A 27566-nucleotide genomic window follows, 5' to 3' on the forward strand; every position below is an offset into this window, starting at 1 on the left:
AATAGTCAGTCGATTTTTGACCGTCAATTCAGCAGGTTGCGGTCGGTCCGTAAGTGCGAGTGGGAGAGCGCGTGTGCTAAGGTGAATTGTGAATCCGTTGCATTTCTCTTCCTCTTCCACTCCTCACACCTACGCAGTGGTGTGTGTGTGCGTGTCTGTCTGGCTGTGTGCGTAAAATAACGAAGTAACGAAATAACAACAGCAACACCAATAACAAATCACAGTCAGCTGTGAAGTTTCTTTCAATGTGTGAAATCATGTATGCAAATGGCAAAAATAAGCAGAAATTACAAATTGATAGTGTGAAAAAATCATACACAAATTAAAGCATGCTAATCGAAACAGCTCAAAAAGCAACTGAGTAAAAATCAAAGCATAAAAAAAAACAGCCGCTGGGTGTAATTTTTTTTGTGAAATTCGCCATTTCGAATTGGAACTTGGGAATTTTTGACAGCAGAATCAAGGAGCAAAGAGGAGAGCGAAAGGCGGGTAAGTTTTTTTTGTGCTTAGAACTAACGGAGAAGTGCTTGTAAACACGCGACCCGGCAGCAAGCCGTCCCTTTCCCCCTCACCTTGCACCTGTCGCACTCCCTTCAGTTCCTCTCGTCCTCTCCCTGTCCGCCCACTGGCGCCATCTCTTTCCCGCCTGTCAGCATATCAAACAAAACATTCATGTTTGCTGTGCTGCTTGTTTGTTTGTTGCCTTGGTGCGCTCGTGCACCGTTAGCTTGGGCCGACATTTTACCATGCCTCCCCCTCTTTCGCCACCTCTTCTGCTTCTTCTTGTTCTTATTCTTCCAGTTCATGTGCTTCTTCTTGCTCTTGTCTTAGTGTTAGTATCAGTCGCCAGTAAACTCACTTCCTCATTTTCAACTTTCAACGGGCTTTAGACTTTGTCTGCAGGCTGAAAACAAAAACAAAGCGAAACATAAATATGCATTCCGTCTGAGATAGTTGTACATAGAAAAAAACTGCAGCGAAATACGCAAAGTTTGTATTTAAGTTTTTCAAATGATAAATACAAAAATTTACAGGGTGTCTTAAAATCCTTGATATATAATTTAATACTAAAATAAATATGAAAAAGATCTCGATAGTGTCCTTTAAAACATTTATGTTAGGAGCACCAAGCTAAGAAAACTTTCTAGTACAAAAATGTAATTAAATTAACCCAAAGAACTGCTCATATTTCCATAATTATTTAATTTTATAACATTCGGAGTAGAAGTTCAGTTTTCAGGTTGCCAGATAAAATTGGCTTTGTCGTACATGTGGAGGGTATAAAAAAAGTTGTGTGCGGCGGAAGAAATGCGAGGTTTTGTTTGCAAATTACTTTTTATTGGGCATTTCCTTGACTTTGCCGACTCTCCCCAGTACTTTTTTAGGCACTCGCAAAGGAAAATCAATAAATTTCATTTGATTTTTATAGGCGCCTTCTGCTTTTCAAGCAGCTGTGCCTGTGTTTGGTTTCATACATTTCTGTATATTTGTGTATTTCTGTGCGAGAAAAAAACCCTTGAATGGGTCCGCTTTGTTTTTGCCTCTGGCTTTGCCATGGCAGCACTTGAGCCACCTCTTCAACTCCCACTGCCACTCTTTTAGCCTGGTTGGTTGGCTGGTCTGTCTGCCCGTCTGGCTGCGTGCGTTTTGCCGGTTTTTGTTTTGGTTTTAGCCTGAAAAACTCTTTGGCCTAGAATCGCAGGCACAAACGCTAGCAATCCAGCAAGAAGCCAGAATTTCCCCTTTTGATATTAATTATCAAAGCCTGTTTGGCTGTTAGCTGGAGCCGCCCAGATTAGACAGTTGATTGTGGCATGGATTGGTGTCATGGCTGAAATGGGTGGCTTCACCTCCTATACTGCCGTTTTATTAATCAGAAATTTTTAATATACTTTAGATTGTTATTTATTTTTGGCATAAATAAGAACCAGTTTAGCTGGTCAAGTATTATTTTCAACTGGCTTGTGTGTTGAGACTGTCTTTGCCAGTTGTGCATGTGTATAATTAGATTAGATAAGATTAGATTTCTTATATAGGTCTGTACTCTTATATCTTTGGGGGACGAGTCTTATCTTTTTGGTATAGTTGGAAGTCATTGCTGTGGAATATTTTGTTAGCTGCGAAAATAAAATTGCTCATCTGTCAGGCGGAGCGCATTGCGATTATATAGCTTTATTACCAAACAATTAGCCCAGTTTATATGCGATATGTGAACATTACTGATTATATCAATATTTATATTAAAGCCGCATGATATATGCATTCGTAATCATATTTAGGACAGCTCGCTTTCTAATGCAAACTTTTTGTGGCTGCAATAAATGGCAGTGTGTTTTTACTGCACAATTTGGAAGTTCGTCACATTTTTATTTCCAGCAATCATATTCCAAATGTAGCCATTTCAATTAAACCAAGTCTATGTGACAAGGGAAAATGTCGCTTGTGTTAAGGGGAAACCCCTCTTTTTTCTACCCTTTCTTCTTGGCTGATATACCCATTAAGTATTTGCTTAATTTCATAAAATTCACCTTCATCGCTGTCACTTGTCGTCGGGTTGCCTGTGCCGACGAGAGCTCTGCGTTTAATTTCATTTCCATTTTCATAAAAACGGGTTTCAGGTGAGAAAATGCCCGAGTTCAGAGTTCAGAGGTCTCTTCGGCTCCTCGGCTCTTTGACTCGTTTGATGCTTGGCTGCATCATTAAGAAGCAGCAACGGCACTTAAATTTAATTATTTATGTCGGCCACTGGCGTCTGGGCGCAGAAAAAAGGCTAAAGGTTGGGCCAAAGGTAGGGGTAAAGATATAGGAGGCCACCTGTGGTCAGGCGGCAGAAGTTGAAGCTGTTGCCATTTATGTTAATTTCGATGAATTAATCACTCCGCATATTAGCATTCTTTTTGACTGGGCTTACATCATTGGCTCCATTCTTTTTTTTTTATATTTTTGCCAGCTCTTCGTGATAGCACGGCTTTTATCCGTAGTTATGGTATAATATCGAGCAGGTGCGAGCTGAAGTTCCAATTCTTCTCGTACGGCCGCTTCTTCACTCGAATTTCGCACGTCTGCACGTTCTCTATTGGATATATAAGCAAATAGTAAAGAAAAAAACTAGAACTAGGAAAACAGTTTAGTTTGCAGCAAAAACGAGCAAAAAACAGTTGTCAAAATGTGGTACATGGGAAAAAAAAGCGCTATACAATATTCTTTGTCTTCTGGCTGGTTGCACGTTTCGGCTTCGCATCGAATTGCCAGCTGGTATCTAATGTACGGAATGCTGAAGGGATTGATGGGCGTGCCAAGGGGGTTAAGGTAGGGGAAGGGGGGAGTGCCGCCCGGATCGGTTGTCAAACGGAAATGCTATGCAGTGTAGCACGTTCAAGTGGATGGGCGGCACTGATAAACTTAACCCTAACCCAGTTAGAAGCACTGCTGATAAGTTCTTCCAGTGGATACAAAGATAGAAGTAGATGGAAGTATCCAATTTGGGCAGACAAGTGATACACGTCGTTTGCATTTCTGAGGTGCTTCTCTCTTGTGAAAGTACCAACTTGTTAAAAAAAGATACATCAACTGTCATGTAGTGAATTAATCAACTTTCTTTTGCAAATGAATTAGTAATTTTTATGTTAAATACCTTTTTCATACAATTCTTCTCAATTGGCCTATTATTTCGTTGCTCGCTCGCTATTTTTCTTTTGGTTTTCCCCTTTTCTTCAATCTACAATCTACTTACAACTGACCTACTAATTTATCTCTTAAAGAAAGTTGCTCCTTGGAAGAATCCTTTAGCACAAAAGCTCAACCGTAACTCCTTCCGCCAAACAAAACGACTTGCGTGGTGTGCTGGTCTTCTGCTGATTTCGGGTTTATTTTTCATGTTTTATGTTTTGTTTGCTTCTGGCTGGCCTCTTTATAATTCTGCTTCCTTTGCCTGATAACAATGCAAAACAAAACTTTTTAGCAGGCTTTTATGTACTTGCACTCTTACCCACACGTACACTAATTCATTCTGAAGCTTTCTGTAGTGTGAGTAACTCAAAGTTGTTGGAACATTTTGGCAACTGCTTTCAGCTGCTTTTGCCTTTTTGGCTCCTTTATTGTTCGCAGCAATCCATGAAAGGAGTGCGGAAAGTCTGACGCGTAATTCATTACTTGTTGAGGGTTCGGTTTGTTCTGCAGCCTTAAGTCTGAGCTTTTGTGTTTGTGCTTGCTTAGGCACATTTCCCTGGCCCTCTGAGGGCTTGCGGAAGTTTCAGCCGCGATATCGCACAAACTACTTGGCTCCTCGCTGGTCGTCTCCTCTAATCTGCCTGCTCTGCTCTCTCATATGCCTAATTCAACTTAAATACTGGCGTAATGTAAACAAAGTCAGCACAAAAATGCCCCAGTGTGATAAGCCATATAAGACATATAATATATGTAATATGTACATATTTCCTTCTGTGACGGAATTACTTTTAAAAATAAAATATTTTTTGAAGATAAAATAATTTATGTTGACTTTCAAGTTTGTTGACCTTTTACCACACCTTATCGTCCTCAGAAAACCGCAAAAGACTTCGCACATACGTAGTGTCGACATTTAAGTACCTTATTAGCTAAAATACATAACAAATTTAAAAATATTTATACTCATTAAATATTTATTTCTAGTGTGCAAAATGCGATGAAATGCGTGCTCGCACAATATTTATTTTAGATAATTTAAAGCAATCCATTATATGTACATACATACGTATATGTATAATCCACACAAGCTGTATAAATAAATCCCTAAAACGGCAAGATTTTCACTTAAATATATGTTGAACTGAACGCATAAATATTTTGTTCCTCATTTCGTATTCACAAGTTGCTGAGGAGTATTCCCAGTGCGGTATCCTTGGATCATATACTCCAAATGAATACATTGTTTAACCATTATGTCAGGCCCACATGTGAAGGCTTCCCTTCATAAATTCATAAAATTTCATACACATAAATTCGCCGACAGTTTACATTTGGATTGGCGTGTATATATGTATGTTTATATATGGAGAAACCCTTTTGTTTATATGATAATGAGTGCCCAGTGCGCCTCAGTGCGGTTTCTGCTGATTTCTGCTTATTTCTCACAGACAATCCAATCTATTTCGCCTGCTTTTCAGCCTATTTTGGCCAGAATTCCTTGCCTTCCGTTGGCCCAAAAGCCCGTGACATGTGGCGGGCAATAAGCGGGCTGCTGGCCAATTTATGGCCATGGATACTATAAATTGTGGCCGAGCTATTGATTTGCTGTTGCCATTCTGCTGCTGCGTGTGCTGACAGTTGACAGTTGAGTTACAAGGTCATTAAGTGGGGCACAGCGAGTGCGAGTGCTATTTCGAGTGGGGAGTGGGTGGCAAAAGAGTGGAGCTCGGGACCCCCAAACATGAACCCGTTTTTGTGCGTCATCAGATATATGTATGTGTATCTATCGCACTCTGCGTGTTTGTCTGCGCAATTGCGGTTAATGTCCAAAGCGTGGATTCATTTCCGTTTTAAAAAAATCTCTTTTTTCTTGTGTTTAAGATTTTTGATTGATTGATGTTTTGGGTTAGAGAGGCTGAAAGGTCACTGGAATGACTGGCAGCAATCCCTCATCTTTTGTTGGTGCCAACAAAGGGAATACACACAGATTATCCCTCGAATTGAGTTGTTCTGCCTTTTTGTATGCCATCGAGATACCAATCTTTTTGAGGTGTTCCTTTAGCCGTCGTTTCTGCTGCGTCTGCTGTGCTCTGGTATTAGATTACCATTCCTGTTCTGGGTCAATTAGTTTGTTTGGTCAACTGTTTGACACTTCGATAAGGCTCTAACTGGTAATGGAAATGGAAGTGGGTCGCCCCAGTGGCTCGAAAGTGCAATGTGAAAAGATGCGAACGCTTTCACCCAACTCTCGAGTGGAGAGGAGATACGAGATACAAGATACACATACTGACAGCTACTTAATCGAAGTAGCCGCAGTCTAAAGTGAAATGCGGCGCAGATTTTTATGCATTTGCAGCTGACCAAAACCAAAACCAAAACACTGACGCAGACCCAGACCCGGACTCCAGATTCGAAACCCAAGATGAGTCGTCTCAGTTTTCAGGGCAGTTGACTGCCGCATTCCACTCAAAAGATGCTGCAGGCCCCAAAAAAACTACACACACTCGTACATGTGTAAGCCAAAGTCTGGTCTCTGGGTACACTGAAAAAATGTGGCTCTTTTTATAAAGATTTTACTCATAACTGTTTACATTTGATCAGTGCGAGGTGTATACTATTGTATATAACATAAAATGGTTTAAAGCTTTACTTCTTGTGTTATGTATGCCATAGATATGTTTCTATCATTAAAATCAGCTCCTTTTACAATCTTCTTGGCCCATTTTTCGCTGTGCATATCTTTGTTTTTGGTGGATGCAGAAGAACCTGTTTGGTTTGGGATTTGGCTTCTTTTTTCCTCTCATTTTTTCTTGTATGTTGAAAATTTACGAGTTTGGCGAATACCCAGCGAGAAGAATTCAATGAACTCGTCTTCTAAGTTGGCTCCGCCGTCTGCCGGGCTAAGTGGGCAGATCCCAGACATGGTCTTAGGCCATGTAAATGGGGGTTCTCAACAACCCACCATGCCACCATCCCACCATCTACCAACCCCTCGCCCAATCCCAGAAATTGCTTTCGAATTGGATTAGCTGCATAAAAAAGTTTCTTTTGTAGGCCCACAAAACTTGTAGGCCGCATGTTGCAGTCGTGTTGATTTGTTGTTGCCGCTTGTCCCAACATTTGTCTTGTCATTGTTTTTACTCTTTTTATTTTTTTTCCTTTTTTTATATTTGTTTGTATAGTTTCATAGTTGGCATAGGCCGGAGGATGTCTCCTTTTGGACCTGGTCGGTCGGCCGGCAATTAGCAACAGACTCTGCTCCACTTGCCCCATCGTTTGTGACAAATCTGTGCACTGGCCGCCCCACCCACTTGCCAAAAGATATTTTTAATTGTGGACAACGCACAATTAGTGCTCAAGTTATAATTAAATGTAGCCAAAGCACTGATGGCCACTAAGCGACACTAACAGTCGGGCATCTAAGTTTTAATTGCCGTCATTTGCTGAAGTGCCTGAAATGGCACAAATGCCTGAAATGGCAGATAGGGGAAATGAATGGGGGAAATCACTATAAATACGTTTGTGCGAAAGAAGAGTTTTGAATGCGAATTAGTTTGTGGCGCTCAGGGCCATTGGGCTAGACCACTTTGCTGCGCAAGTTGATCGGGATAAACTGAAAAGGCAAAATTTTATCAAAATGTAGCATTTACAAATGTATTTCATAATCATTTAATAAACTTTATTTAAAAAGATACCTTGTGTGGATCTTTAAATTGTCCATGAATAATCAATCTGAAATGGAAATCAAATATTTTCAATTCCTCAAAATCAATCGCACACAAATTAACATGTGGAAATTCCAAATTCTTTAAATTCGTTAATATCAAACATCAGTCTATTGGTATATTTTTGTTTATATATCGAATCGATTCGCCAGCGATAATATCCAACTATTTTAATTGAATAAACAATAGACGTTCGAAGCATTTAACTGCCTATATCACAAAGACCAAAAGGCAAAAACATCTTCAACTTGTGGCAACAGAAGCAGCAAAGGCAGCTCTAATGACTTGAACTAACCTTCGGCAACAAATCACGGCTGTCAGAAGTGGCGGCAGAAAAATGAAAAATAAATGTATGGATAAAAATATAAAATACAAATACAATGGGCAGCAGAAGATTTAATAAACCACCACCACCGCCGACACCGAAAGGCCAATCGAGAGAAACCTGTTGCAATTCGTTGATTTTGCCTCCAACAGCGACGGGTTTTGTTAAGTTTATGCCTTACAGTGCTTTGTTTTATATACACAAGTTTGTAAGCTACTGCTGGCTTTTTGTTGCAATGCCACAGAGTGTTCTGCCGACTCTTGTTCACAGTTTCTGTTCCGCTGTTTCGGCATTAGAAGACATGGATGTTCATTAAACCGTAACCGCAGCAACACAGCAGAATCACCAGAAGTTGTCAAGCTCTCGAGCTCACCTGAGCCGCACATTGCCGCAAATGCCAATGCAAATGCCTCAGGTGAGCTGAAGTCACCTCGAGCGCAGAGAGAGAGGCATATCAGTGGCATTTAACCAGGAAGGTGCCAATGCCGGCCAAATCGAAAACGAAGTCAGAGTGCCCTTTCAAGAATAACTAAACCGAAGAGATACGTGGTTGTTATCGAATACTAAACAAAGTACTACAAAATTTGTATAAGGAATGTTTAGGAAATGTTAGAAAAACTTCCAGTTTAGTCCGTCAATCAATACGACTGTGGAAAATTGTTTAGATAAGACTAGGAAAGTTTTTGTAATTAGTTTGCTAAGAACTAACTTAAGTTATTTATGTTTAGTTTCATGAGCCCAAAATAGGCCAAACTCGTTTGTTTTTTGTAAATCAATTAAAATGGTAATTCGATTTTAAGTGAATAACAATGTTAATTGTTTTTATGTCTAACAGTAAATAGCTAAAAGTGCCTTTAAATAAGTCACACCCTGCGGTTCTTTAAAGATACAACCCGATCCTCGTCAGCCATCAAGCGAAAAAAAGGTTTCAGTTTACAACTTTGGCCAAAAAGAAAAAATAAACGATAACCACTAGAGAGTCAAACGCGCTTTTGGCCTTCGGGCAATAAACTTTACACAGCCATTGGAGCTTGGGGTATCTTTTCTGCTCCTAACTTTTTACATTTGTGGCAAATGTTGCATCATCATTAATACAAAACGGCCCCGGCAACAACTGTACAATCGGTGATGATGTTTCGCTTGGTTGGGGCTTGTGGTCCCCCATCTGCAAAACTACACCCCGCACCTTCTGTGGAGCACAATATTTCCACTTCTGTTGCCCTCTGTTCATTGCAAATCGACACTTTCAAATGCAAATGCTGGAGATGATGACAGCTATAGCTTCTCCCATTTTTTCATCAGCTTTGTACCGCAAAAAATCGGACTAAAAATTTAATTAAAGCAATATATATATCTATATCAGCTTAAATAGTACTATTTACTTCAGACCAATTAGGGTGAATTTAGTTTTTAATTTGTAGTTAAATGTATTTAACTTGGGACTAGAAATTGTTCGCTGTGCCTGCGTTTAGCCTTTGGGCCTGAAATGCTAATGGTTAAAGCCGGGCCTATGCGAAGGTGCAGTTCATGAGTCAGCCTAACCAGAAAATGTCAGTGTGATCAAAGAGCAGCAGTGGGTTGAGCCTGAATAAGAAACAGGCTGCACTCTCCACCGACTGCAATTTATCACGGCTTTCTGTTGCAACAGAAAACAGAAAATTTGTGAAATGCATTCAGGTGCCGCAAAATATTTAAAGCACGCCAACGGGGCCCACAATCTCCGCTCTCCGAGTTTAGTGAAGTCATTAAGCTGGAAGTTATGTAACCGAACGGATGGTTCGCCATGGGCCAATTTTCCGAGCCCTGCAGCAGCCGCAACATCCAACTACCAACTACCAACATTCAACATCTGAACAGCTGAATCTGAAGCTGATTGAGCTGTAATTAGGCGGCTGCTTCATCGGATCTTGTCGAGTTTTTCCCCACTTGTATTTACTTCTTTTTCACCTGGCTGAAGTGTGTGTTGCAAGCCTAATTAGATGGAGCCGCGTTGTCAGTGGTTATGTGGGTCGCCTGGTAATCAACACCCGGCAAAAATGTGTTACAGATATACGCAGATAAAAGTATAATTTGAAAAACTCCCAGCAGCAAATGGCAGTCAATTTGACATGAACGCCTGCGAGTCATAAACTGGCATTCCAGGCACGTTGAAAATTAACCAAAAGGTGTATACTGTATACGGTGTATACAGTATGCGATATAAATAATACAAAAAAAATAAAAAGAACAAAAGCACCAGAATGAAAAGCATAACTGCCGAATAAAGCGAAAACTGGGCACGGTCCAAAAGGTGTTGAGGTGACCACCGACCAAAAAGGCCAGGTGAACAACCGTCTGATTGACTTTTGGGGATCTTTACAGCTATTTACTTATGCCGGTCTCGCGCCCTCTCTTTCACTCTCTCCGCTGCCGACTCTTTCTTTCTTTTTTTTTACGTTATTTGTATTCCCATTTTCAGTGGCCAAAGACACCTGATTTTTCTTCTTCTCGTTTCTTTGTTTTTTTGTAATTTGTTTTGTTGTATCTGCCAACATGTCGAGCACTCTAATTGTATTTGTTGTTTTCCTTTTTGTTTATAAACAAAGAAAGTTTGTAGAAAAAGTAATTTAAACAACATCGCGGTGGGTGGAATATCTCGTGCGGCTGCAATTAGGGTTTAACCAACTGGAGCTGCAAATGAATTGAAATTGAATCATTATGGGTGCATATTTAATACTTTATTCCAAGTGTAATTAAGCAATTTGCATGGAAGCTGGTTCTTTACTTTGTTAGCATTATTATTTTACTTATTTATACTCGCTTGTGCGAATAGTTGAGTGTGAAAAGTGCGATTAAAATATTTGTACATCCGTGAACAATTTTCGAATAATTTATAAACAACGTTGGATAATTCTTGTACATAACATTCCTTTACATAACATTTATCGAAATTCACGGAACATTTCCCGTTCCACCTTTCATAAGTCATGATTACATATCTCTCATATTTTCCTTTGAACTCTGGCTAATTTTTTGTTTTGCTTGAAGTTATGTAAACTTAATGCCCGCTCCATCAATGCCGGTAGCTCAGGCTTAGGTTCATTCAGATATTTTTTGCCATCATCATCACCATCATCATCTGCCGGCATCGTCATCGTGTGTCTATCCGTTGGATCACTTTCACTGTCATTGGTTCCTCCCCGGGGCAGTTTCGCATTTGTTTTTACAGGGATATTTAGTTTTTGCAGTATTGATATCATCAATGAATAAATGCGATAAATGTTTATTATATTTTATTTAGGGCAGTGCTTGTTTTTCCTTTTTTATGGTCATTCTCTTGCATTTTGTGCATGTTTTTCTCTTGGTTTCATCTTTTTTTCTGATGTGTTGCACAAGCCGAATATCAAAATGAATTTGTAAAATAATTTTTTTCAAACTTTTGATGTGCATAAATCCAACCAAAAACAACAGCCAACAAAAACTGAAACAGAAACAGAAAAAGAAAAAATGCCCTGTGCACAGCAGTTGCACGTATATAAATACGTAAAATGTAAACATTTTTGGCAACGAATGGTCAAATATTTGTTAACAAAGTATACATATGTGTGTATAATGAATGGAAAATGTAAAATGAATGGTCACTGGGGAAGGGAGGTGGAGAGCTAAACAAAGAATTGCGGCAAGGTGCAAATATTCTGTTTTGTTATCCGTAATGAATGTATGCAAATAATTGCCGCATCGAGTGCAATGAATTTACAAGCTTGTGTTTCGTTCGGTATTTATATCTCAATATTTGCTTCAATATACACGTGGCCCATTAATCTGACTTTTCTTCGATTTCGGTATCAATACGGTGAATAACTGTCGAGCTTTTATTAAAGAATGATAAACTTGCTTGGCGTTTGATATGATGTCGGTATTATTTTCTATTTTGATTTCTTTTGAATTGATAAGAGACTTTTGATAAGGGACCCCGTCAAATAAATGGAAAAGGTACAACAAATATACGTCGTTTGCTGATAAATTAAATTGACAAATTCAAAGGTTAACCAAGTTAAGCTAAGTTATATGTGTGCTCATCTGTGCTCTTGTCTGTTAAATTAATTTTGATTTTGCATATCCTAGGCTCCAAAGTGGTGGTTGTTTTTATTTTCCTAGAATAGTGAAGATATCTGCTTTTTAGTTATCTGCCCCGCAGATTAAGCAAACTTAAAATAAAATCAGTTAAATTTTTCGATAGCCTTCTAAGAAACTGATTTAGTTCTTTAATTAAAATTAAACCAAAATCAGCATTGAAGTTGGGTTCTTCATTTTAATAACTGTCTAAAATGTGTGAACTTTTTAGATTTATAGCTTTGAATATGCATTCACCCCGAAATTATCTGCATATGACTAATAGAGTTGTGAATTCTCTTCTCGGCACAATGTGCGTTGCAAGTTGCATATTTAGATTGAAACTGTAAACTATCTGTGGCTGTGGGTAGCAACGGCAAACTTGTAGATTCAGATACTACCCACACTCGCAGATACAGGAAAGTGCAGTAACACAACTCTTCGAGGCCATCGCTGGCGTCACTATAAAATCGCAGCCGCCTCGCCTGCAACTTTTACAATCGCAGCTAATTAGCAAATTCATGCTAATTTCGAAATGTAACAAATAAAATTACAACGTGCACGTGTCACTTTGTGTAATTAGTTGCAACATGTTGGCAAAAGTTTAAGCACTCGAGAGGGCAAAGATAAGTCCTCTTCTCTTCTCGTTTCGAGTGATAAAACAAAAGTTATGTCCCATGGGAACGGAGAATGGAGAAGCGTTGCTGGAAAACTGCTGAGCGCATAATTCATAATGAAGATGTTGTAAGGAGCGATCGCTCCAAAGTCTAGACAAAGGGAGTGCTCGTTTATCACAATGCAAAAATGGGGCTTTCAGAAGGGGCCGGTCCGCGGGTCCTCCCCAAAGGAGGCTGTTCCCTGGGATTCTAAAGGAAGTCTGCGCATAATTACATCTCTTAAGAACTGGCCCGGACGTCTCCGCCTCTTTCTATGGACACTTGAGAGGTGCCCACGGGACACGATTCGAACAAAAAATGTATTTTAAATTCTAAAATTGTTCGCATAACATTAAGTCATTGTTTTATTCCAGCATAAATGCTGCGTAGTTTCAGGAAATACTTTTTAAAGCATGGTGATTTTTGAATGCTTCAGCAATGGTTATTTTAGCTAGCTTTTAATGCGCTTGACTAACAGAACATAATGAATATGTTTCTAGGGTATCACAACTAGTAGAACAGTTTCAAAACTAGGAATATTACATTTCACATCATTGCACCATCGTGTCACGAGGTCATTTCTATTTGGAAACGGACAGCTACTGAAACCCTTTGAAGGCCCAAATCGATTTTAGTTATTGATTGTAATGATTCCTTGGGCCTCATCCTTATTGCCTGCTGCCTTTTGGCCTCCATCCATCCTTTCGCAGTGCTATGATTAATTTTTGTGTCGAGTCAGGTTTTGTGGGCTCTTGTTGTTGCTGGTGCCTTTTGTGATTTGAAAAATTAGTGCAAACTGCAAATGATCATAAATCAAACAGTTTTGTTGATTGCATTCGAAGTGCCCACAAATTGCATGATTCTGCAATTTCTGGACTGCATCTCCTCGCCAAACCTGCAGTTTGCATTCCCCGGATGCTGCTGACACGACAACAACACTGGAGTCCCATGTCCCTTGTCTCTTGTCCCTTGGAAGTCGGGGGAAGTGGTGGGGGGACTTTGGATGGAATGGGGTAAAGGGCATTCCTGGCCATGTCGCCATGGTAGTTCCGCAAATAACTCGGATTTTTATGAGGCAAAAACAACTGGCGAAGAATTATTGGCTGGCGTGTGTATCTTTTTCGGACTCTTATTGCCGAGCAAGCCTGCAATTTTTATTGTATTGTAATTAAATGACGTGTAGAAGGGCCACATTTGCGTAGCCCGACTTTATCGAAACCTTTGAATATTTCCCAATGAGAGACCTCCGTTTGTAGTTGCGATGATGACGAGACACGGTGATAACTGGTTTTCCAGCTAAGCAAATCCACTCCACCGACTTTAGTTAATACACAACAAAAAAAGAAAAAGAAGCATCGCGTGTTTAGTTATGGCCACACGACCTTCGCTCATCGATGATTATGCGGGATATAGCATTGACCACTCAAAACGGTTCAAGACAATTGCACAAAATTCACTCCCATATCCGATGATGATGATGATAGTGATGATGATGATGATAGCTCCGGTCGCCATGACGTAATCCCAGCACTTTGTCCGTCGATCATTAGCAAATAATTTACGCCATTTATTTTGGAAGCCAGAGCAAAGTGGAGTTGGAATACCTTTCGGCAAGAGGGAATCGTTCTTGTAATCGGCTTAAAGTTTATGAACCACCATTTACCTTAATGAACTGCCATCGAGGTTTTCAACAGTTTGGGTGGTCGATGCCTGTAAGTAGCTTAAAGTCGATCGCCACAGCAGTTTGTTCTCGCTTCTGTGTTTTGTTTTCCAGTTGCATCAGCTTCGCTCTTATCTGGCATTCGGGCAACATTGTATGTTTAGCCAGGGGAAATGCAGTCTGCTCTCAAAGCAGCGCTAATTAGTTTTGCCATTTCAATTAGCCCACCGATGTGTCGTCGAGATGGGACTTTGGCCATGCCCATCTATCTGGGTGAGTTGGTCACCATATCCACATCCTCTACAACGTCTACTGCCCACACCATATAGCACACTATATCTCAACGTCATGCGATTGGATCGGGGTTCTTGGCCAAGTTGTCTGTCCTCGTATGCCTTGAAGTAGCTGCTGCATATCTGGCAGACAACGGCCAACACCTAACCGGTTTGGCAGAGCACACAGGGCAAAATGGCAAAAAGCAGGAAAAATATGCGATAATACAGAATAGTATGTGGGCGTTTGAATTGAACCCGAGAGAAAGCCGAAAGCCAGGTGAAGTAAAGTGGTGAAGAGAAGAGGAATGTCGGAAAGCCCGCTGGGGGACACTAAACCATATTGATTAGCCGGTGACCCCAAAATGAAAATGTTGGGAAAATGCTTAGGAATGTTTGCTGGCAAAAATGGAAATCAGGCAATCTGCATGCTAGACTTTATAAGCTATGAAAACTGAAACTAAATTCTTTACGTTTTAATAGCTTTTTAGGTAAAATTGCTTAAGTAAAAAGGTTTTTTCAACAATTACCGAAAAAGCTGTATTTTAATTACGTTAATAACACGCCATAAATATCACTCTTAATGGCTGTTTCCTGAACAAGCGCTTACCATTTCTAAGCCCATAAATTCTGAATATTAATTTCATATTTAACGCACTACCCGAACAATAATAAAACCCTTTACTATGGGAAATTCACCACGTGCGTGGCCAAAACGGAAATGAATATGGCCCACACAAACATATGGACTCGGGGCCATAAATTCATAGCCTTACACAAATAATTAAGCACCTAGTGATCTAGAGCTACAAGCACTCCACTATCAGTTTGATAATGGAAAATGAATCGAAGCTCCATCTAATATTCTGTGTGCATATTTCTCTGTAATTGCAGCTCTTGTGGTCACGCTCCCAGAAAAATATCAGGCAGCGGAGAAGGAAACTCATGCAAAGGTAAGCAAACGGGAGGGAAAACAAACAAATTTTCAATGTCAATTTGTAGTTGGAATTTATGATAGCCATTGTTTTGTGCGCCAAATATGGCTAACAATTTCACTGAACATGGCCGGCTACTTGCGGCCAACTAACTGGCCAGGAGGCCGGGTTTCATTGTCTCGATTGTGTGTCTGTCGCAGCTGTTTATATGTATTTATTTTTCTTAACTTTTTTTTGTGTGTGAGCACGGCTGTCGGACCTGGCTCTCGCTCTTGGCCTCGTTATTGTGCCAAATGGCCATAAAAGGTTAATTGGGTCCTTAGCAACTCTCCTGCAACAAATAATGCTGGCATTCCAGAGGCACTTGGACGGCTGCCTCGTCTACCTAGGCGCGACATAGAAAAATCTTAATTAGTTAATTAAAACAACAAACAACTGCAGTCGCGACAAGCACTGGTCAACTGCTTCCATGGTCCTCTTCTCTTCTCGCATTTTGTCCTTTTCAACGCTTTGAAGTTAGCTACACAGAGACAAAATTATAGGTGTTTCTTTCAGAGTTATGAAAAAGTGTCCTGACTTTCATATGCGAATAAGCTCAATTTGAAATAGAGAAATCCCGATATGGTTTCTATTAAGGAAATTTAAAATTTTTTAACTTTGAAAATATATTTCAAAAAGCTCAATAAAATAGCGAAATTGCCTCTGTGCACTTTTCTGTTCTGTTTTTTAAGGGCCGGACTGCAAGTAGTTCACTTGGGCTACTGCATAATTCATTCGGTTTTAATGACATCAAGGCGTGGATGGTGGACTTGGATAGAGACACGTTGTCTGCTCCTCCATAGATCCATCCATTCGCTCCTGCAAATCCCTCGAGGTGGCATTAAACTATGAAAGGCATTTAGTTTAGCGATTTATATAGGCGACTTTTTGACAGTTTTATGTCGCCCAGATACAGATACAGCTACAGAAACAGATACAAAACCAGATACACGTTGTCCGCCGATAACGAGCTTGCAGGCAGCTGAAATGTTTTCCTTGCAGCCTCATTAAATGGAGCGGCAAATGTTTATATATATTTATGTGGCGGCCACACTCGCCCCACAAATACTCGTTATCCTTTGGCCATCGTCGATGCAATTGCTTGGCAGGGATTTATTTGCTTTTAAGCAGTTTGTAATTGCCGTTCGCCCAGCGTACCAGCAGTGTAATCCACCAGATACCAGATAGTAGCAGGAAAGACCAAAGGGTTCTGGGTTTCTGAGTTTCGGTCCGGAGCAGGGAGCTTAGCTCCCAGAGGATTTCAAATTGATTTTACCTTAACGAACCGAATTAAAAGGGCTGAGGTGCAAACGCATTTAATGAGGAACTGTGATGTTAGCTACAGCTGCTGGAATTAATCAGAGGCAACTAATAAATGGTAAAGATTATGTTTTCTAAAGAATTAAATTTGTTGGGAGCGTGTAATTATTGGGCGCGCTTATTATAATCAGTAGACCACACTAAAAGCACAGTGTGACCTTGCTAGCTTGTTAAATGGGCTTAGGGCAAGCTGAATCAATTCATTTTGAATGATTTATTGTCCTAAACTTATTCTTATGTATCAATCTTAAAGAGTTGGAAACTTTTCATATGCCCTTTATAAAAGGTATTTTATTTTTGGAAAGCTAAGCTCAAAAGTTCGGGCCACAACTTTTCCCAAAACAAGCAAACTTCTTGACAGGTTCAAAGTCCAGTCAATTTCCATAAAGTTTTTTATGCAATATCATTTATGATCTAATTTGACTCATCTCCATTTCCCCTCCATGTGACCTTTTGCCAAAAATATAAAAACTTTTGCTCGTAGCAAATTGTTGAACATGGCAAACCTCAGCGAAAAATTCCAACGAATATTATTTTCAATTTCATCTAGCTCCACAAGTTTTATTCTTCCTAGTATTTTCCACTTTCTGCACCCCATCTTCGCCACAAAATGTGGGCCCTAATCTGATGCCGTCCGAAATGAGCAGTCGAAAAAGGGACAAGAAATATATATAATAGCAGAATGTAATGGTCATGGACATGGAGAAATGACCAATAGGTGTTGGACGAGGGGAGAGTTGGGGCGATGACAAAGGCGTTGGAGCCCAAATTCGGAAAATGAAACCATTTTTGTCATTTGACAGGCAATTTTCAGGCGTAACGTTTTCGATTTTTCTAGCCCTCGGCCGTTCATTTTCCGCCACAACGCAACCGAATTATCTGCTATGGAAAAAGGGCGGACCAAAAAAACATAAGAGAAATAAAATGTCTGCTGCCCTTTTGGTGACCCCAAAAAAAAAATCTATATCAAAATCTGACGATGTTAGTTTATATGGCCAAAAGAGGCAAAGGCGGATGTGTGTTCCCAAATCTGTTGCCATTTCTCATGTTTCGGTTGCCCGGCTCACAAAACATTTTTCCACAATTTCCACAAATTCCACAAGCCTGCCAATCTGCTGGGCACTGGTAACTGGGAACTGCGATGGTGTGGAATATTTAATCGGGCTGCCACATTGAAATATATTGAGTGCATTACCAAATCCAGCAGGCAGCATCCAGCAGCCGCTCACAACTCAAATCTAGCTTTGGGCTATCATTTGATTAAATCTAAATCTGTTTACGAGCCGCACTTTTCCCACCCTTTTTTTATAGTCCTAGGCAGTGCAGGCAATAAATTAATTTTTCCCTCTTTCGCTGTTGTTGGTGGTTTGTTTTTAGCTTTTTGTTTGATCTGGGAAAACCTGAACAAACAAAATTAACGCTGATAACTTTTTGTGTGTGGTTCGTTCTTTTTCAGTAGTTTTGGCAAACAGTTACAGCGACGGTTTGTTATTGTCGAGTTTTGCTAACGAATTAGAGTTGTGGTGTCTGTGTCTGTGGAAATATGCTAAATGGAAAAGAGCTTTGCCCCAAATAGAGGTGCTAAATAATATCAGGGTCAAGTTAATTTGCATAGACCAACCTTTTTTTTGGGAGAAGATAGCAGTTCAATTTACTGAATGTTGACAAATAAATAAATAAATCAAATGATTCAAATCATAAATAGATGAGTAAACTTTCCGATTGACGAGTTTTGCAAAAATAGGGAATGGCTCAATCAACTTAACAGTCAGCAATAGGTAGTGGCCAGCCGTTTACCCGCTTTTAGCGCTGATAAATATTTAAGTTTCTTTGAAATTAGTTTCTTATTCAATTTGGCAAACTCTATGGCCAAATGGCCAAGAGCCAGGCGTATTGAAAGCGGCAAAATGCAATTCCCGCTCTGAAGTGCACGGAAAAACCAACAAAAGTCGAAACTCAAACAAAAGCCGAAAAGGCTAAAAAAAACGAATTTAAGGAAAGAACCGTGAAAATCGTGAAGATGCCGCCAACTGGTCAGGTTGAAAAATGGTAAAATGGCCTGGCATGGCAAGGGAATCGGAATTGAGGGCCCGGCGAAATGGCTTTGACTTCAAACTGAAACTGACAAAAAAGGGGCAAACAAATAAATATTGGGGTCGTGCTATAAAACAGAGGGAAATCGCCTTTTGCTACACTGCAGGTGGAAAATGCATGCATATGCAAATGAACAATTGATTTCCTTGCGGCCCATTTCAAGTTTTATTTGAATCGAATTTTCCTTTAAAATTGGCCTTTTCTCTTTCACTCTTGCGATTTGCTACGCCGTTGCAGCCATTTACTTTCTGGCCAACTAGCTTGACCCCCAAATTAGTTTCGTGGTTTCTGCTTGTTTTTGGCACGACATTAGACAGTGGAATGTTGACCTTGTTTTTTCGGGCTGTGCAAGTGCAAGGTCAGCCGAAATGGCCAAAAGAAATATAACCGAATTGGAATCAGAGCAGAGAACTTCTCGGCTGGACCGAAAACCAAAGCTGAATCTGGGGAATTCTGATTACGTTCTATTTGAATTCTTCTCGCATTTCTCGCCGTAGTTTTTTTTATTTGGGCTGGGCTAACAAGTTTGTCAAGTTTCTTTCGGAGAGTTTGTCGAATGAATTAGGCAAAAATCTAGCCCGACTTTTTGACAAGTTTGTTGGCAACAAAGGCAACGATTTGTGGCCAGTTGTCATAGATTATCAAATCAAGTCTGCCGGACGAGAAATAGGAAAATAAATAATTTGATTTGATTTCTGGTTTATGGTTTATGGGCGTCCAATAATGATGATGATGATGGTGATGGTATCAGATGGGCAAGTTTGTTCAACTTTTAGAAACTCCAGGAAATTTTCGGCAGTAAAACTTTCCAAAAATGTAATGACATCTCTAATGAGTTTCCATGCAAATTGGCAATCAAAACTCGATATTCCCAAGAGAGAAAGACGAAAACTCCACGAATCTCGTTGACTGGCAATTATTTAATTGCAGTTTAATAGCCCCCCCTCACTCGCTCATCCTGTAATTTATTTTCGAACAATGCAAAGTGCACACAAAAACGGCAAAAAGCCAAAACACACACACACACACAGATGGATGGAAAGAAACAGATGTTAGAGGAAAAACATTTAATTACATTTTCTAGATGTGTGTGGAAAGGCATTCCTGTTGCCCCCGTTTGTCAAATTAAGAGCCATGAAAAATGCGTGGCATGTTACCAATTGTTGGATTGGTGAGGATGCAGGAGAGGATGCAGGAGAGGATGCAGGTGAGGATGTGGCTGGAACAGGTCCTCCTCGATGGAGCGATTCGAACTGGTTACCTGGCGGCTGCCTGCCTCGCAAATTAACAGTTAAGCGCCAACGGTAAATAATTGTCAAAGACAACAACCAGTCCAAAGATGCAGCCTGCCAGCCGTTCAACCTGCAAGACTCACAAAAAAAAGAAGAAAAATAATATATAAAGCGTTTCGTGATGCGCCGCTCACGGGAAAAGCTGAAGATGAAGACTAAGTCGCGCGCCGGTTGCATTTGCCATCGCAAATGAGGTTTGACTGGTTTCCGTGACATGAACCAAATGCCCAAAAGGAGTTCTGCCAAATACAGTGAAGCTTCGCTCTGAAGGCTGAGAAAATACATAGTATTGAATCGCAGATATAGTATCAAATTATTAGGTTAAGGTTTTAACTCAGTCTTGTGTCTTACAAAACACTAATAATATTTGTAAAGTTGATATTAATTTTTTTTTAAATGATATTAATTTATTTTACGATTTTATTTTTATTAAAAATTAGTAAGCACTTATTGCGTATAGTTCCTACTGTGTTCATATATATGTATATGATGGTATCAGTTTACTCTAACTACTTCATTGAATTCCAAGCCTTGAAACGACTAATTGCGAGCACTATGCCATTCTATTCACTTATCTTGTTAGAAAGTTTTCTAGATTAAATTTAATTTTCCAAATATTCCCAGATATCTGCGATAGTGCCGCTGCAGGCTAATCAGCCTTATTGCATTTAATGCTGATATTTTCTGGCAAAGAACCAAGCTGGTCCCGCCGCTTCAGAAGCACAGACCAAGTCGAATTCAATTACCATCCGTTGAGATTTCAATTTGTGCGGTGTGGCTGCCTGCCTGCCTGCGTTTCTGATTCTCACTGTACCTGCTAGGAAAGAAGACCTGTCGGTCTTTCCATCTGTCTGTCTGCTGGCAGCCAAACCCCATTCATTCCCCTGGCCTGCGAACCTGGCGAAGCTGCCAAGATGCTGGTCTGCTTCTTAGACTGGTAATTCTAGTCGCCTTGGCAACTTCGCGCTGCTGGCGGATGTGCAAATATTTTGATTAAATTTTCTCCATGGCAACTTTCTTTCTACGAAGCGGAGCTGCCTGCAACTGCAGTGGCATCGTCAGCGGCAACCTCATCATCATCAACAGTTGAAATGGCAGTGGCAGTGGCATCCATCTCCCAGTTTTCTGGCTCTGTTCTGTTCCTAGCCACTTTTGGTGTGTGTATATGGGTGTGTGTTTTCAGCAGTTTTCCCCTCTGATTCGCAAACACGTTTAGCCGTATCCTCGAACTTGACTTACGAATGGACATAATTCCCAAAAATTATGGCCAAAAGTTCAAGCTACAGTCTGACCCATTCAAACACAGCGACTTCATTGCAATGCACCCGAGAACCAAGAACTCATTAGAAACTGCAAAGTTTTCATTTGCCAGCGAATGCAAATGAATATTAAACGCGTGGGAAGGGGGGGAATGGGAGTTCCTTGTGGCTGCGTTTTAATAACTGTGGATTAAGTCTGCATAAATAATAATGATTATAAACTGTGTGAACCGCAACCAGCGTGAAAATGCACAGTCCGGAAAATTCCTTCCTCCACCCACGAAAAGTTTCCGCATAAGAAAATGACAAATGATCGCCGGGCAAAAGTATTCAAAAAGTGGCTGGAAGAACAGCACGAAAAAGAAAAAAAAAGCCAAGCTGAAACCGTGACAATAAACTTTTCTTACCCGTTCTTCCTGCTCCCATCTGTTCAAAGGAAATGCGAAAAATTCTTGGACTTTGTTATGCGTAATTTGAGGTTTCTTATACCGAACCGAAACGCGCTTGTTCCGCAGGCGCGCCTTTAATTTGCAGTTAAGTGTTCGACGAATTATCTCGGCAATTATTCCTGAAGGCTCTAAATAATGCAGAGCATAGATAAGGCGCACCAAACTAAAAGCAATTTGCGAGGTAACCACTTATGCTCTTTCTTTTCCCATTCCCCATCCGTACTGAGCCACCAGCCACCAGCCTATTGAATTTAATTGTATCTTATCTGGACAGCGGAACCGAGCTGAACTTAACTAGACTCATCGGGAGCGCACAAATTGTTCCACTCGCTTATCAGTCAATTAGCCGTGCGATAAGAGGCAACACGAAGTGAAATTGCAGGTAAATACCAGAAGCCCCAAGAGAACATCAACCTGGAAAAAGTCTGCCCGTCACTTTAACAATAGGACCACTTATCAGGCCTACGATTACTTCCTTCCCTTGCCCTTTTCAGCTCTGTTTCTGCAGTTTTTGTGGTCTTTGTCTTGGTGGTGTTCCCATATCGCAGGAATAATAAAAGTTTCAATCCACTATCAAGCCGGAAATTGGTTCGTTTTTGGGCCCAATCTGAGAGGCAACTCATCAAACCCACACCCGCAAATACCTGATAGGTTAATTGGTGATAAAAGACGCCACAATTAATTTTCGATTAGTTTCAAGTGAAAATCACATAAATAAGTTTGTAAATGCTGAGCGAATTCCATTCACTATTACGTTTTCCCTGCACTTCGAAAACTGATACATGAGTGATATATATGTTGCAAACAGCAACGAAGAGAATACTAAACGGCTGCTTAAAACCTTGCAACCTTTTTAAATGCGCTACTAATTGATTTTATATGAATTTATCGGAAAGAGAACCCTATATAGGCATATTAAATAGCAGCCATTATAGTGAGTTATCCATGGAAACCCCAATACGACAATCGAAATAAATGAAATACCCATTTAGTAGAACGAACACCCCAAATGACAGATATTATGATATCTATGGCCAAATAACTGCATTCCAAACAACATCCCACCGCCGAAAAACCAAACCCCAAACCAAACATTACGCATACGCCGCATGGACCGCAGCCAAACGAATGCCACAGTGACAGAAGTGCGTTTTAATTATAACAAACATTTAAGCGGGGAATTTCAAGTTGCCGCTTGCCATCCATCAAAGAACTCATCAATTATAGCCTGTTGGGAATTTTATTTTGAAGGTGGTTCGCTAAACGATAAGGACATTCAAGTGACTGAATCAGACGCCGATTTGCATCTGATAAACTAAATTTATATGGGGAAAACTGACGCATATGACGCGAAACGCCGATAATTAGCGTGTTGTGGACGTGTATTTTTGGCTGCTTCCAAAATAATAATTGAGATTGTCAACATTTGGTTTTGACGTTTCCCCCCGCCCCGCGACCTGTCTGCCAACTTTAATCGCTCTATTTTCCGAGGGCAAACTCCGGCGGAGTTTGTGTGTGCGTCTGTGTGAGTGTGTGTTGCTGTTTTTACAGCTGAGTGAGGACATGACATGCTGGTTACGACCCCTGTGAACCCACCTCATCCCGAGGTATTTCGCTTTTGTTTTCAATTTATAAGCGCATACAACGGAAATTGCCAACATGGCGGGGGGAAAATCACAGGGGGCTGGCTGACTGGCTGGCTGGCTGCCTGGATGGGTGGATGGCTGGTTGGCACTTGAACCCAACGAGCCATAACAAAAGGCACACGAAGTAATTAACTTGTATTTATTGTATGCACACATAGTTGCCATGACTAGTTTGCTGGGGCGAAGACCCAAACGTGGAGCGGTGGTTGATGCTGCCCTCTAATTGATAAGCTGCAAGTTGGATTGCCTGGCCCTGTGGCATCCACATCGTTTTGGCCATGTGGCATGTGCAGGCGATTACTTGGGGCCAGAACTGCAGTCTCGGGCTGTTGCGGTGGTCAAGATGCCTTGAATGAGCGCCGATCAAGGCCCCGACTAATGTTTATTAGTTTTCATTTTCCTTATATGCACATTTTCCTTAATAGACTCACTCACTCGAGGCTATGCTAAATTAGTAATGCCACTGGGCTTACACGTTGCAAAAAGTCTTTGCAACGAGCTACATACATCGTTCTATTGCACATGATAAATGTGCCTAGAATAATGTATGACTGGATTTCCCACATAAATCTTATCAAATCAGTGACTTTTTATTTACCGATTTTGATATTTAAACTGTTAGCTTGAGCAACGGAAATTCTACATTTATTAAGAAGTTTATATAATACATAGTTAAGTGCTTGAAAATACTTGATTGGAATGGCTGACCATTCTGTGATATAATCCTGGCACTAATTCAATTGAAAACAATATCAAACGCAACCTTTAGCATTCACCAGTCACATAATCCACTCCGCGGGCGGAGCAGCAGTCGCTAATTGGATTAGCATCGAAGGGTATTCAACTGCGGTTAGCTGGCCAAAGAACCACAAGTTCTTGTTTGCCGCGTATGATGACGCTTCTGCCGCTGTTTCTTCTTCCTTCTCTGGATGCACTGCACCAACCTGACACGCAACTTTACTCTCTGTGGGCCAACCACTTGAGCTCCATTGCCCCCTCACTTCCCACCACACTTCACTGTACACTGGGAGAATTTATGTACTCTAGGCTGCTCAAAGTGCACATTGCTTCATCCAACGTTTGCTGATCGAACTCATTTTAAAGCACACTTTAATAGCTGGTATAACAATCTGGTTTTATTTTTATAACTGTCCCAAATAACAGTCCCAATTAATGCCCAATTGAGGTGCAATTTTCCGGGCATATTGACCATGCTGGTCTGTTTCGGGCATGGACTCCATCGTTGTGTAGGTCCACCTCTGTCCCGTTCTGATTCGTTGGCTTGGGGCTCAAGTGGCGTGTCCATGTCATTTACCTGGCAGCCACTCAAGTGGCAAGAGGACAGGTGCACGGGGTACGGAGTTCGGGGTGCGGGGAACGGGACTCCAACGAGCTCTGCGGATCTGTACAAAGTTCTGATGCGGTTTTTGCTGCAATTATATAATATTGACATTAGTTGCGTGTTGGCCGTCGCTTTATGTTTACGATGAGGCCGGAGATTGAGACTGAGGGTTGCTTCCAGCTTTGAGCTTAATTGCAAAATGCAGCAGCAGATGCGGCGTCGTAAGACGAAGATAAAGATGCGGCATCATCAGCAGAAATCCAAAATCAATATTATCGTTAATGACTCAATTACCCGATGTGCGTTTCAATTTAATAGCTTAATGTCATATAAATTAATTGCATTCATCAGCCCTCGAGGTCTGCGCTCTGCACTGAAATTGAATCATCACCTGATGGACATTTTTGCATCTCTCGTTCACAGGCATTTTTCCAAGGATTCTTGCGTTCTGAAAGTTATTCGTTTACACATATCCAGGAGCTTCAGACCGATCAACTGCAGAGACTGCTACAAATCATAGACGTAATCTTCCAAGAAGACAACGCATATCAGAAGGAGGCAGAAACCATAACAAACGATTGGAATCGAGTGAAACATATCCTGCATCATAAATCATTGCCAGGCTTTGATTAATGTTGCGTATACGCAATGTTGTCGGCCCACGACTTGTACTCTAACTAAAGTGAAAGCTCAAATCGCTCAAAAAGGAGAGATATTCAGAACCGGCTTCCATTAGCACCTTCTGGGCTACAATCAACTACAACATCTCCATCAGCAGCACCGGTCGAGACCACAAATCCAGAAACCAAAGATGGCCTTCATCTGGCGGCGACGTTCCACGACGATTGTGAAGCTGGTGGCCTTCGCCCTCGCCATTTGGTTTTGCATTGCCTTTCTGGTCTACACGGACGACACCCGGCGCAGAGCCGCCCAGGAGGGCGCTGGTGCCAGTGGGGCGGGCAGTGCACCCGGAGTAGGCGGAGGAGCCGGAGGACTGGGTGATCCCATTGCCTTGGCGCTGAGGAACGAGCCTGCCGGCGAGGACTTTGGCATCAATGGGAATGTCATTGGCGGAGGGGCCCAGAAGCAGGCGCATGATGAGGCCGACATCCCACCCACTGTGGGAAAACATAAGCCCGACCTGGAGGCGGAAAGGCTGCGAAAGAAGGCCGCCGATCAGCCAAAGAAAAAGCCACAAGAAGGTGAGTCTATCTGTCTTGCCCCTAATATCGATTTATAGCATGAGATTTGTGAGCATAGTTTATGTAATATAACGCATTCAGGAATTTGGCAAACTAAAACTTTTAGAATCCACCTGGGAGAAGAAAGGAAACTATTCTCATTTTCCAAAAATATATGTATCTAGAGATTCCCGTGATAACCAGCATTCTCGGACCATTAGTGCCCATTGCACTTTGCATATCGGAATCCCTCTGTTCTGTGCTCAACAATAAGCATTTATATTGAAATCAGTTGCACATTTATTTCCGACTCACATCCCTGCGATTTCCCCGCTGCTCGCCAAACTATTCAGCTGAATTTTTCCGGTCTTGTTATCGACGCCAGATATTCTATTTTTCCTCGTCCAAAGCATCTGCACCCCCCATCGTCCGTTTTGCATCCACGAGTTGAGTTTTTTGCACTTCATTTCCACGCAATCGCTTGCAACTAATTCCCATCAATTCAATGCAGGGGAGATCTCCTCCTCCTTTCCACCCATTTTCCCATTTTCCCCCCACACGCTCTGAATTTTCCTGTTCGTTTTTTTTTTTTTACGGTCACACATCCTCAATCCTTGTTTGGGAGATTGCATTTTGGGTCACTAGCCCGTTGCGATACAAGATGCTGAAAGCGTACCAAACGGGGGATAATAACACATATTGCTTTCCTGTGTTCGCTGCGCTGCGAGGCAAACTTGCTGCCTGTCACACTTCCTTCTTTTGGCCACCGCCTTTGTGCCTTTAAGAAAATTTCTAACAAGTTTTACAACCATGTCGAAGATGCCAGCGGCGCACACTAACAATCCGTACAGCCCGAACAACAACAACATGCAGCGCAGCACTTAACAACTTGGAATTGCTGCCAAACAGCATTTTCAATGTCAGGGCGAGGGAATCCAGAGCGGGGTCTGCAGAGCAGAGCAGAGCAAAGATAGATACTCGCATTAAGCATTTGGCGGGGGAAAAGAAATAATGTTACTTACTAATCAAGTCAAGGCTTAGGAGCTGGCCCTGGGATTTTACTCAATGGACACTTGACTGGCCGCCCAGGCAAATCAATGAAGCCAGACCAAAGCCAACCAGCCATGAATTTCGAGGTGGCCAGTGGGATAGGGGTGCCTACGACCAGATCCAATGGGCAATGGTCTATGGGAATTGGATAGGGTCCGTAGCTTGTAGCTTCCTGTACCGAAGACCCACCTCCTCCATCTATTGCCTCGCATGTGGAACAAGCATTTAAGATTGCATCAGCATGTGGTCGCTCGGTTGGGCGACAACAGGGAACCGGGTGATGGTGAAGGAGCTGGGCTGCGAGATCTAGTCTCCCTGGCAGACAATGCACGTATTTGCAATTTCGCATATCATGTTTGCATCTCTCGCTCCTCGCTCCTTGCTGCTTGCTGCTTGCTGCTTCTTTATCATCATACCCATGCCCATGCCCATGACCACACCATTCCAGACCCCTTCGTCATTATCATCATCCTCGCAGTCATGGTGCTGCATCTGCTCATCAGCGTTGAGGTGGCAAAGCTACAAGTTGGACCCCGATCCTTGGCAGCAAGTCTGCGGAT

General features: G+C 41.4%; 1 protein-coding gene across 2 annotated transcripts in view; it reads left to right on the forward strand.

Annotated features, from left to right (window-relative positions):
* The window catches only part of LOC6531371 (putative polypeptide N-acetylgalactosaminyltransferase 9), a 58642-nt gene continuing 31076 nt past the window's right edge, over positions 1 to 27566 (forward strand). The window contains exons 1-3 of one of the 2 annotated variants that reach the window (XM_015195804.2): positions 1 to 489; positions 15294 to 15352; positions 25199 to 25977. In XM_015195804.2, coding sequence (XP_015051290.1) covers positions 25587 to 25977 — 391 coding nt within the window. In that variant the 5' untranslated portion in view covers positions 1 to 489; positions 15294 to 15352; positions 25199 to 25586. The remainder of the gene's footprint in view (positions 490 to 15293; positions 15353 to 25198; positions 25978 to 27566) is intronic. The other variant, XM_002092138.3, reaches the window with a different exon arrangement.

Source organism: Drosophila yakuba, chromosome 2R (genome assembly GCF_016746365.2).
Source record: "Drosophila yakuba strain Tai18E2 chromosome 2R, Prin_Dyak_Tai18E2_2.1, whole genome shotgun sequence".
Lineage (NCBI taxonomy): Eukaryota > Metazoa > Arthropoda > Insecta > Diptera > Drosophilidae > Drosophila > Drosophila yakuba.